General features: G+C 40.5%; 1 protein-coding gene across 4 annotated transcripts in view; it reads right to left on the reverse strand.

Moving 5' to 3' along the window:
- LOC105674014 (ubiquitin carboxyl-terminal hydrolase 48-like) overlaps positions 1 to 13,180 on the reverse strand; it is a 59,304-nt gene that overhangs the window by 36,419 nt on the left and 9,705 nt on the right. For 3 of the 4 annotated variants that reach the window (XM_012370050.2, XM_012370067.2, XM_067358370.1), the window contains 2 exons: positions 5,216 to 5,323; positions 3,277 to 3,383 (listed from right to left, as the gene is read on the reverse strand). In XM_012370050.2, coding sequence (XP_012225473.2) covers positions 3,277 to 3,383; positions 5,216 to 5,323 — 215 coding nt within the window. Of the gene's footprint in view, positions 1 to 3,276; positions 3,384 to 5,215; positions 5,324 to 8,881; positions 8,972 to 13,180 lie in introns of those variants that run through there. The other variant, XM_067358371.1, reaches the window with a different exon arrangement.

The raw sequence follows: 13,180 nt of genomic DNA on the forward strand, positions 1-13,180 counted from the left end.
TTTTTTAGTACCCATTTGTAAATCATCTGTTGTATGCAAAACACAACGGTTGTAAAACTGTTGAGGAATAATCGCCTGTGATTGATACAAAAGCCTGGATTTGCATGTGTGCATCAATCACAGGCGATTATTCCTCAACAGTTTTACAACCGTTGTGTTTTTTGAACGCAACCATTATCTAACTCGTTAGAATTCTTACGTTCCACTACCGTGAGTAAGACGTCTCGAGTCGCCGATCGGCATTGCTGATGCCTTTGCCTTGCCGAGGTATTATCGGCGTCACAAAGTAACGTTTCTTTCCTTCCCGCTTAGACGTTAGCATCGCCGTCGTCATCAAGTCGGAAGAGCAACGGAAGAGATGCAGAGGGTGGGTATTCAATCGCGGCGTCACCTCCGGTTCTGTCAACTGGCGAGCGAACGGCCCGCGACGGGGATATCGGGGGTAGCCGGGTGATTGATACGAGGTTGGACGGTGCCTAATGTGCCTCCGCCATCGAGGGAGACGATGGACAGAAGGGAGAGAAAGAGAGTGAGAAAAGGGGATCCTTGAAGGTTTTAAGAGTAGCACGATCGTCCGACTAGGACTCGTTAGTCAGGGCCGTATCAGTCACCGAAAGCAACCCCCTATTTTTTGCGTCCAGCAATCCCTTTCGCACCCACCCACGAAGCCTTCCGCAAAGCGCGCCCTCAAAATAAGCTAAATCGTCTGTTTGTCCGTATTTTGTGTGTGTGTGTGTGTGTGTGTGTGTGTGTGTGTGTGTGTGCGTGCGTGCGTGCGTGCGTGCGTGCGCGCGTGTGTGTGTGTGTGTGTGTGTGTGTGGCTGTTTCTCGTTTCACATGCTTCTAAATACATCGTCGATATTGGGATTAACACTAGAATACCGGATGAAAAGAGTATAGGAATCAAATAAAGTCTTTTGGCACTTTTCAATATAAAAGAAAAATACAAAATTAATAAAAAGACTAAAACTTGAAATATTGAAAATTAAAAACTGATATTTAATGTATAATTTATAAAATCAATAACATCCTATGCATATATATACAGAAAAGAGATTGGTCAGAATCAAATAAATCTCTCACAATATTTCTAATGTAAATAATGATATAATTCCATAAAAACATAAAAAAAATATTTGTAAGACTCAAGATATAATATGTAGATATAGATATAATATATTATATATTATATATCTGTATCTATTATATCTTGAATATATAATATATAGAATATATTCTATAGAATAGATATAAGAAAATTTTCACGTACTTTAAGCGTTCAATTTCCGTTAAATATAACCGTTCGAAATTAGTGGTTACAGTTAGCTCTAAATATGCGAGAACAGAAACCATTCACTCGACATTTGCATGCGTAAAAATCATCGCTTTAACATCTTTATTTAGCAGACTTGTCGGTGTTCTCGTATCCCAATCGTGATACCGATTCGCCGTCAACGAAAAGCCAGATCTTTGCAATTCAGATGTCGTTTCGGCTTCTCGTCGTTTTAAGAGAATCAAAGGAGCGCCTTGACAAATGCCCTGATGAAAAAAAGGTGATACACTCGCGACCGGGAGACGGACAAGACAATGGGATGTTTAGAGATCCCGATCTTGTGCGCACACGATAAACGCCGTTTCAGCGGCAGCCAGCACGAGGCAGGACGTGAACATTGTACCCGTTCTCGCATCAGCGGTCCTCTGGGTGTTACCGTCGAGATCCAATTTGCCTGCCAAACAGTCGACAAGGATCGCCCGTCCGAGAAAGCGGTGTGACGCGTGCCCGAATTTGAATGAATCTTAATCGCTCTTTAAGCACTCGATTCTTCATCCTAAATCTGCCTTTAAACTATCCGTCAAATTTATTACGAGTAATTTACTCTTAAAAACATTGTAAATTATAAACAAAATTAACATAATTGTGAATAAATAAATTGTTTATGTGGCAAATCAATAGAGCATCGAAGAGGTGAACAACGACGCGAAGACGGCACATTGCGTGAAACAGGGGCGAGAAACTTTTGAGAGGGCCATTTACGGTCGCTTCACCCGCTGTATCCCCGGCATGGCATTGCTTTTTCTGCCAGTTAATTTTCAGGATACTTCTTAATTATAATGAGACACTTTGGGGTCTGAAGGAGAAGCCACTGTGAGGGGGAGAGGGGGGGGGGAGTAGAAGGCGAATTTATGTAAATCGGCGGCTAATGTCTTCTGACATTATTCCTTGGGTTAGAGTGGGAGAGAGGCGGAGTAGAAAGTCCGCAGTAGCGATTCACACGTACGTTCTCTTTCTATTTGTATAAGATATATATCGTTAAGCGTAATCATCGAGCGTAACATCTGTATCATTATTGATGATATACTTTACACATTCGTACTGAAGAAGTTATTTGATAAAAATACCGTAAATAATAAATACAAAGAATTTGAAATTGCAAATCTCACTTAAAATGTGCTGGTGATTATGAAAGTAAGCTGAATCGTATATTTTTTGTTTTAAGATTTTTGCGTTTATATGTATTAAAAAATATTTTTTCACTGTAACAAAATATTTTCTAAAACACTTATTCTCACAATGTAAATCTCTTCCGTGATTGTAAAATTTTACGAGTAGCTTATAAGAAAATATTTTTTTATTATTATGTAAATATGTTTTTTGAAATCTCAAATGACTTAGACCCCGCTTTCAAAATTAAAGGTGAATCTTAAAAATGACTTGGAGCAAAAAAATATTAAATTTTATTTAAAAACAAATTAAAACAAACATCTACTTACAATTTATAATTATAATTATGTTTAATTAATTTTATCATATTCTAGTTTCCTTTTTCTTCTTCGATAGTAGGATTTTCAATTTCTGAAGTGTTGAGAGTATTAAGATATTTGTAATATACTATTTTATATAAATATATAAAATTTAGTTACCTAAATCGCAGTTAAACTACTGCCAAAATAAACATGAACTGAATTTTGTTTAATGACACTATTACCAACACCTTTAAATGATTCAATTTTCAACCATTTTTCAGAAATCACTTTACATTATTATTGTATAATGTAGACCGGTGTAACACAAAGTAAGTGATAAATTGAATTTTTCAAGATATTTGAGCTATTGTTAGTTCCATTTCACATATAATGTGCCAGTAATATTTAGGGGAATCGTATACGTGCACTAAATGTTAAAATTTCGCGACTACGCTAAACGTTAAAATCTCACAACTGCATTAAACGTTAAAATCTCTTGTTTGCTTCGTGCTATAAAAGATTTCTACTCACCAGGATTCGTTTGATAGTCATCATCAGTCTTCTTTATGGTAATAGGATAATCGACTTCGTAAAATTGCGTGAGCTTGGACCATTCTTCTGCGGTTACTATACTGTACCTGTAACAATTAAACAGTTTCTTACTGTACATCTAACAAAGAAACAAACTCGCGCGCACACAGTGCAGCTTTTAATATTTATAATAAAATATCCAGAAATGCGCCGAGAGAAAGAGAGGAAGGAAGGGAGGGGGGAGAGAGAGAGTGAGAGAGGGAGGGGGAGGGGAGAGAACGCGCGCGCGCGCGATTGGACGAGAGACGTATTTGCAAGATGGAATTTGCGATTTTCCGACAACGCCGTAGAATCCGTAATGCTTTTTGCATCGCCTCCCTTAATTATACCGCAAATTAGAAATTTCTTGCTGTGCCACGGCTCCAGCTTTTTGCCCTTGCAATTGTTCGCTCGATCCTGGCATGGTTCCTGAACCTCGTATCGCGAGGGAATCTCGCGTTAGTATGCAATCAATAATATTTCGCGAACTACCTTACTATTAATATACGTAATTTCGAACCTATCTATCATCAGAGTAATATCAATTACACCTTAACCGCGATTTATCATTAATTGATTGAGTGGAATTTACGCAATATCGTGAACATTATAATTTAACAGAAATTACAATGTGTAAATAAAATTTTGAACAGTTAAAATTTATTTAATCCCGGTATAAATTTCATAATATATAGCTTGACTCGTGAAAGATATTCATGAAATATCGATGATCGATTAATCAAGCTCGATTAAGACGACAGCACGATTGACGATAATTGGCAGGATGGTTTATACCTCAGTAGAATAATGGACAATTATACAGCGACGGATGACGGGACGAAAACGAAAGAGGAGCCTGGCGGTACGAAACGATGATGACTCGACCGATAATTAGTTGCGCGACATTAATTTCGATTCAGCGCAATATGCCGCGCAGTCTCATTTGAATTTTCACGGGGCAAAAACGCGCGGACGAGCTTGTCGTCTCTCCCGTGTATTTGCCTAACGCCCGAATAATAGTGGGTGCATCGAGAAGAGACGATGAAAAGAGGAAGAGGGAAGAGATCAGGGTAGAAAAAATATATACTAGCCGGACTACGCGCAGTATTTGACGAATCTCTCTTTTCCGTGCTTTCACTGTATCATCTTTAACCTGAATAATGCCGGAAACTGAAATTTTGTACACGCATATACGTACATGTACAATCATTAAATATGTGTTTTGCAAAATATTGATAAAAAAAAAATCAAATAATAAAATAAATATTAGATATTGAGAAAAGCTTTGAGAATGTCATCTATTTTCGATCCGGCAAATTTTTTATACATCGTGTATCATATTTATTTAATCGTATTTTCGAATAACGCAAAAACACGATAAGAGCCATAGAAGGAAACGATAAATGTCCGCGGCGTTCTCGATAGATGCAAGACTCGCGGTTGCGGGAGGTAGACGAAAATGGCAGAAATGATTTTTTAACGGTCTCGCCGAGACGGCGGAAAGCGGACGACTTAAGCCGCCGGCTATCTTAGGCAGATAGTGGACAATGGTTTAGCATAATGGTCGGAGGATGTTGGATGGCGTGTTGGCCCCGGGGGCGTGCGAGTGACATTTTCGCGTATCCATCACGTCACGGGGGCCGAAGAACGAGAGCGGGGGCATGGAGAAGGAGAGAAAGGCGTGCCAGGAGGTCACGCACTTTCGCTTTATAATATAGTGTCCTTCGAGAAATTCCTGGCAAGGAAAAATCCCCTCTCTAGCTACACCGTATCCCTCAAACTTTATCCCCACAAAAATATCATTCCTTCCTTTGTCAAATTCGTATAGAAAAATATTTTTTAATTGAGACGCGTACTTCCCAAACATATATTTTCTAGAAAATATACAGTGTGCACTTACAGCTCGTTGTTAATCCTGGGCGAGTACAGGAATCCTTTATGCGCTTCGCAGAGGAGCGATACGTTCTGGATACCTGCTGGCGGCGTCCTCGAATATATTTCCGCATATCTAAAAGCGAAAAATGTTTGTATAAGTTGCATTAAGTAAATAGCGCATTTTGCAAATAAAATGACATACAGAGTTTGAGATTTATCTTAAAAGTTTGTGTCTGTATAATATATATATATATATATATATATTATAAAAGAACCAACATTTGTGACATTCGTGAGAAAGATGTACATGTTTCTGGATTTTATAAATCGTAAGACACAAAACCGTTTTTCACGTGAAACGTACGGTCAGTGTCCGTAGCTATATAGTACAAGCGAGTTAAATCGCGTTCTCGATAATGCGAGCCTGTCCGTGACGCGATCTCACGGATTACGAACCAGAAAGACAACAACGAGAACGACGACGACGGTGAACGTTTCCTTCGGGACTTTCCGGAGGTGATGTTTAGGGGACGGAGTTGTGCATCATTTTTCACATACCACGAGGGGGCGGATGGTTTTTGCCATCCCCCAAGCCGACGACCATCCAGATAATGCTCTTAAAGACAGATATCTCTCGCGAAACGAGCCAGGTACGATTCTATCACGAAAATATACAAAAATCTCTTTGAATTTACATGACGCGATACTGAAAAAGTCAGAACGTACAAATCGATCTTGAATTGGAAAATCTTTATACAGATAACCTTGAAAATCAGCTTAATAAACTCCGAAAAATTTACCCAATTCGAATACTGCAGATATTAATTCAGAATACTCGAGACAACTTGAAGTTAGTTATTGAAAATTATTTAGCAGGAAAAAAGTGACGATGAAAAAATTGTACAGCAAAAAAAAACTTACGTTTTGAAATTAATTTAAATTTGACGGAAAACGCAAAAGTTGTAAAAATGAAAGAACCACCTTTGGCGTTCTGCAAACGCTGAAATATCGGAAAAATATCGAAGCAGCCCTCGGAGAACGCGCGGTCTCCGACGCGGCTTTGCGGCAAGGCGACTATCCGAAGCCGTAGTTTAAAAATGTCTCCTTCCCCGCGCACCCCAAGCACCCCGGGCGCGCGTTTTCCAGAAGCGAATGCGCGTATTAATTATGAGCCTTGTTCAAACAGGAGAACAGAGGAACGCCGCGCGATAGGAGCGAAACGGAGCCGCGGAGGGAGGTGGTCACCCTTATTACGGTCGAAGCCGGGACACCCCCCCGGTTTCTATGTCCCTCTGTTACTCTCCCTCTTCCCCACCGTCCGCCACCGTCCCCGCTTTTTTATTTCTGCTTCGAGGCTTTGTTTAACTTCTGTCGCGAAATTTTTCCGCCCCGCAACGATTATTGCTCCCCGGAGATCGCGGAGATGGAGGAGGAAAACAGGGATTCGGTTTGCGGCTTCACTGCCTTTGGACAGCATAGAGAATGTAACGCACACGGACACGTAACCAGATGCGAGAGCCTTCGAAAAATTATACCTTCGGCAAGAGGCCAGAGCTCATTCTGGAGACATTTCCCCGGAAACTCAAACTCAAACTATATCTTTGTTCTTCGAAAAACGAGAACAAAAACGTGCGAGTTTCGCGAGCTCAGGAATGTCGGTTATACTTGAGCAAGTATAGTTATTCCCGACACACGGAGAACAGTCATGATGAATTGTAATCGACTTGGATGGTGAAAAAGAATTAACGAAGGCGTTAATACCGGCCAAGTCCGAACGGGTTACAGCGAGGAAAAACGATTGAGCCGAGTCATTGTGGTCGGCAACTTATTGTTCGATACCGGTGCATAATATCCTGTTCTATGCACGAACGAACCTAGTGACAGCATCATTGTGGATGGCCTTAATCAACCGAAACGACCGAACGTCGCGCGGTGGCGGGTCACTCCTCGCAAAAGAAAATGAAGCATTACACAGATACAATTCAAGAAGTCGATTATAACAATACAGCTCTAAAAAGAAAATATCGAAAAAATGAGGATGAAACTGATGCACTTTGATATGATTTATTAATGTAATTAAATAACGGTAGAAATGTTTTTTTAGAAATATTGGGTTGTGTAATAAATAATGTTTCCAATAAATCTGTCTATTTAATTTGTCAGACAAAGCGCAGTTTGATGAACGCGTTAATTAAACATTCGTTTGTATTGAGTTTTGTATTACGATTTTTTAAGTATGCTGTATAAAAAAACAATAACACCTCTATAAGGAAATCCGCAATTACTTATTACACAATATATTTAAATTAAGAAATAAGAATTAACTTTTTTTTAGATAACAACCGATTTATAAAAAGTCATATAGATTGTATTTTGTAAAAATATTCGTAATATAAATAAATACAATTTAAGACAATATTGAATATAATTTCATATAATATAATAATAAAATAATATAATTGTATACTATAATTCCATTAATAAATATGAAATCGTACGCTACAATTCCATCAATAATGCCAGAAATATGTGTCGAATGGACCAAGAAAAACTTTCTACTCCGAATAACTTTCCAATGAACTGATTTGTGCTGAAAAATGCCGAAACAGGACAATTTTATTTTCGAGAAGAAAGTACGACTGTGATAAATTCAGCCGAAAACAAAACTAATCCTTTTTTGGCATTTTTGTACACAAATCGGTTGCAAAATATAAACGAGATAGAAAGTTTTTCTTAGCCTACTATATATATTATATTATACAATCGTACGAAAAATAACAAATAAAGTATACCAAATTCTGACATCAACTATCATTCAATCAAAATGTCATTCTTTTCCCCTCTGTTTCTCGCGAAATTGCAATATTGGCCCGAGCAAAACGCTCTCGATGAAAGGCACGATTATTCGTTCAGAGTTGCGAATACAATCTTATCTCGTCGCCTGGATTCTACTTTCGTCTTTCTATTCGCGCGTGTACACATACGGGCCAAGAGAAATTCGTTTCGATAATTCGTCTCTCTTGTTCGTCTTTCTTCCTTTCACTCCTTGAAGCGATCATACGTTCATTGAATGAACGAAACGCCTTTATCCGCTTTCTCGCTCGCGCGCATTCCTCTCTCCAGCAGAAATAAATCTTATGTTTTCGCGTATAAGCGGCCTTTTAATATCACCACCCTTGATTTACCGCCGCAGAACGCGCATCTACGCGTAAGAGAGGCCGAGAGCCAAGCTCCCCGCATGTTTCGCTGACATTTGTCTTCCAGGCAACCCGGAGACCCAAACGACACGAGTGTCCCTAGCTTTTTCCTGATTTAGCTCCTCTCCCGTCAGTATTTGACTAGATGATTCTTCTCGATTTCTCCGAAGAGATTATCACTTTTGTCAACGAATTATTGGCTGTGTTTGGAAAAAGCGACGATTAAGAATCGACCTAATGAATTCGAACAAGTGCTTACAGATTTTCGTCTGCAGCAGCTAAAAGGATGTAAGACTTTGTAAACAAAGAAATAACAAAACAAGCGTGGAACATTAATCGAAATTACAATATTTAATATACAAATTAGAAATTGATTACAAATTACAATTGTCATCCGAAATGCTATTCTACATATATAAAGTTTCATACATTTATGTATCTATTAATATTTTTATTTACTTATTAATTAAAGCACAGCAAATTAATGGCAACCGAAATATTTGTAAACTTTATGAGTAATGTTGAGAATGAAATGTCAGTGAGATACAGCGAACGGAGTAGACGGACATGCTGTAAGATGCATTCTACGCGTCCGCCGCACCGGTTATACAGCTCCGGACGCCGAGTGCATTGGAGCGTTGCAGTCATTACAAGAGGGCCCCTACGTGTCCGTGGTAAAAGGTCCTCGGTGTGTCCGGGTATTAAAAAAGGAATCCCAAAAGCCAGTCGTCAGATAGATGGCGAAAGAGCGAGAGAAGCGGGGTGGTGTGAGAGAGGAAGGCCAGAACAAGAGAAAAGCAATGTTGCTGCCGGTTACCGCGGGACACTCGGAAAATAAGAGAACAACGTGCGAGTTCGCGTATGTCCACGTTGATCATGAGAAACTAATTGATGCGACCGAATAAACCGCGATATACACATCAGCGATAAAACAAAAACATGACTTTACTGTCATATTTTCAAACTCGGCAAAACTTCAGTTTTAAACATTCGCGTCTAGTGAGCGTTGATTCGCAGCGAAATAAATTACGTATTGTATGAATAAAAACGAAATAAGTATCTAAAATAAAATTTGCAAACAAGAGATACATTTTTCTCAAGTAAAATTATAAAGCAATAGAGCTCATAAATAATTTGTACAATTTTTATGGAAAATTTTAAGTGCAAGATAACACAACTACTCTTCCAATTATCTCATTTTAATCGTCTCCTTATAATCGAAGACGATATAGAAAACAATATATTTTTAAAAGTGTAGAAAAATGTGTGGCGAACGCAAAAAATAATTGTTATTATAAATTATAAAAATCTTATTTCTAATATATTTTTAAAAAATATTATTAAATGCTTAAATATCTCAGATTATGTTATCTCATATATTCTTGTTTCACAATTCTCAAAAAGAGAAAGGTATATCATTATCACGACTACAGAGGCTGCTCAATCATCGAAGAAAATACTCATAGCCTTCGTCAAGCGAACTCACTCTAGAGTCGGTGCCGCGCGACCGCTGAAATCGTCCAAGACCGAAAGCGGCGCGCGGCGAATAATACCGCGAAGAGTGAAAGGTGAGAGAAGGAGAGAGAGAGAGAGAAAGAAAGAGAGAGAGAGAGAGAGAGAGAGAGAGAGAGAGAGAGTGAGAAGAGGGGGGGGGGGGGAGACAATAGCCGGGGCAAAGGAGGAAGATCGCGGCGAGTATAATGCCGACAAGAGAGCGAGCAAGGAGTCTTCGATCGTTGTCAGCGGGCGGAAGCCGGCCGGCCGCGCGCGGCTTGGCTCGGCCGTGCGCGCTAGAATAACGAAAGCTAATTATGCGCTCGGCTCGAAAAAGGGGAATCACGGCAAAAACCGTCGATAATCGACATCCTGCCGCAGTCCGTCGGTCAACAGGACTACTGCCGGTGTAACTTCAGACCACCACCACTACTACCCTCTTCCTCCTTCTCCTCCTCCCCCCTCCTCCTCCTCGCCGCTTCCCTCTCCGCCCGCTCCGCCTGTGGAGGACTATCCCGCGCGACCGAAGATTCTCTCTCCCTTTGAGCAAACAAGAAGACCGACTGGAGGCTTTCGCCGATGTAATAAAAAGGGAGTCCGTGGAGGATGCTCCGCTTCTGGTCGCCCGTGGCCGGGCTTCGCTATGCAGGTATACTGCCTCGAAAGGCGCAAAGATATTCACCGTGTTCAATTGATAGAAACTAAGCACGAGCAAGGAATTAGCGAGCAATGATCAATTATAGCAAACTGCTCTTTTTCCATAGCGAACACTGATCAACTTTTCTCAGTTATAAGTAGCAAGCAGCAGAATATATAAAAAAAAAAAATGTTTTGTGACACATCGTATGTCAAAATGTTCATTTTCTTTAACAATATAATCCGATAGATTATATGAAAATAGTAGAAAAATGGTAATAAACGAAATCTTAATTAAATTGTTGAATAAATCCGTCAACGCGTAACAACTCTACAGATCGGTTATAATTACGCAACTGCCATCAATTGTAGATTATAATATTATAAATTAAAATATATACCGAAATAATGAGATTATAAACACATCGGTTGTTTCCCGAATATACCTGCAGAGTCTACTTGCAGAATGTACTTGCTCGCTGCAAGTTAAATCGTTACGTCGACTAAGGCCGTTTTTTTGCTGGACTTCTCAATACCGATCAAGCGTTCTCGATCGGAGAACAACACGCGTAGGTTGCTCGTCAGGCGTGACCATTGGGCTACCGCCGATACGCCACGAAAAACGCAGCCACCCGCCATGCTTGGTCGCTCCCGTCTATTTACATTGGCACCGTTGTGGAGAGAGAGAGCACAATCGGCCGTACGAACGTGCCCCCCCCCCGCTATTTCTCGCAGAATAAAATTGCGATCGTGCTAAAAGCTGACAATTCGAATAAGCTGAGAAATGTGATAGGCAAGCCGCGATGACTGAGAGTTAAGTGAAGCAATATGTAGAAGTTTGACCAGAATTATCAAAATTATTTAACATTTCTGCAATGCAGATTTTCCACATAAGATAATATGATTCAAATTATGGATAAATTTCGTATAAGAAGAAAAGAGAGTTGTGAATGAGGGAAAAAATGCGCTTATCAATTATTTCACATAAGTTTTATAAAACATCATGTTAATTGTGATTAAAAGTATACATCAATGAAAACGTAAGATAAGCATTTAAAATAATATAAAAATATTAAATTGACATTGCGTTCACTGTATAAACCCATTATTAACTATTTTTATAGAAAGGTGAGAGAGGATATATACGTGGAATAACGACACGTAGACCTTAGATGAAGAGAATATGGAGAGGAAAGGAGAAAAGGAGAAGAGGGAGGGAGAGAGAGAAGCGAGCGAAACGTTCAGCTCGCTTTACCGAGCACTGATGATAGTTTTTGCTCGGTAAGATTTTTTGCTTCTACCCCCGCAGCCACCCCCAAGGGTGGATGATATATGACCGCCCCCGAGACACTGGCCACCCCCGGGAGAATGAGGAATAGAGGTGGAGAGAGAGGGGGAGGGAGGGAGGGAGGGAGGGAGGGAGGGAGGGAGGGAGGGAGGGAGGGAGAGAGAGAGAGAGAGAGAGAGAGAGAGAGAGAGAGAGAGAGGAGAGGGAGAGAGAGAGAGAGAGAGGGAACGGGAGGATACATCCTGATTCCGAAAGAATTCCTTCCACGCGTCGATGGTGCATTTGTATACGTACGAATTCAATTATCAGCGAAAATAATAGAGATCGATTATATATAAAAGACTATTCATTATAGACTATAAGACTATTCATTATCAGATTCATGTCACTTGCATAAATATAAATCAAAAGCGTTCGCGTGCCATCGGTTCCGGCGTGCGCCAGAAAACATGTGCTTCTTTAACAGCATCTCATCTCAGGAAAAATCAAATGTGCTATCAACGTGGCGATCGATCAATTCCGCGATATACGTTTAACTTTCCAGCATCTCTCGCCGATAGTAGACACAATTTCGCGAAAATTAGCGAAATATATCGGACGAAAGAGGGAAGCCGAGGACGATTCGAGTTTATGATGGCATCGCAGAGGTCTCTCGCAATGAATCAATTTATTTAAGGGTAGTTGGATTTCGCGAGTCGATGCACGACGACTACGAGCCACCCTTCTCCAATACTAAGACTCAACCCTCTTTTTCTAACGTGGCTTGTTTCGTCGAATGATTTATAGTTTTCCTTCCGCGAGCACCCGTCCACCCACCCGTCGCACTGCGCGCTCCTCTCTCTCTCTCTCTCCCTTTACGTTCGCCTCGACGAGAAGCAGCGGCACCCTCCTGCCAAATGTACGCAAAATAGTCGGAATTTCTTCGACGCTTCATCCCTCGCCTGGAGAGGAAAGGGAAACCTACGTCAAACTACATCGGGTTATCGAAACGACAAACGCTTTTCCATAATAGTAAATTAGCTGATCTCAGTCGCACAAAAGCGGGAAGGAGAATGAAAAACAGAACGAAACAAAATGGTGTGTACTTCTCGAGAGAAAGCTATCTCTTCGAGTGGATTGGTGCGCGAGTAAGATTTGCGTTCGAGAGGCAAGTAAATGGCTACCGGGCGACCTGGACAGCGAGAATAATTAGTCATTTATGAGGCCGTAAGTGGAACCGCAAATCGGTCCTTCGCGAAGGGACAACGACGATATTAGGGACTCTGCAGGGACGGCAGCGTTATCTTGAAATTATTAATCATATCGTAACGCGCGTCGTACGAGAGACGAGAGCCGAAGGGAGGCCCGAGCGCAAGGAAGACGAGTAGAGACGAGA

Source organism: Linepithema humile, chromosome 6 (genome assembly GCF_040581485.1).
Source record: "Linepithema humile isolate Giens D197 chromosome 6, Lhum_UNIL_v1.0, whole genome shotgun sequence".
Taxonomy (NCBI): Eukaryota; Metazoa; Arthropoda; class Insecta; order Hymenoptera; family Formicidae; genus Linepithema; species Linepithema humile.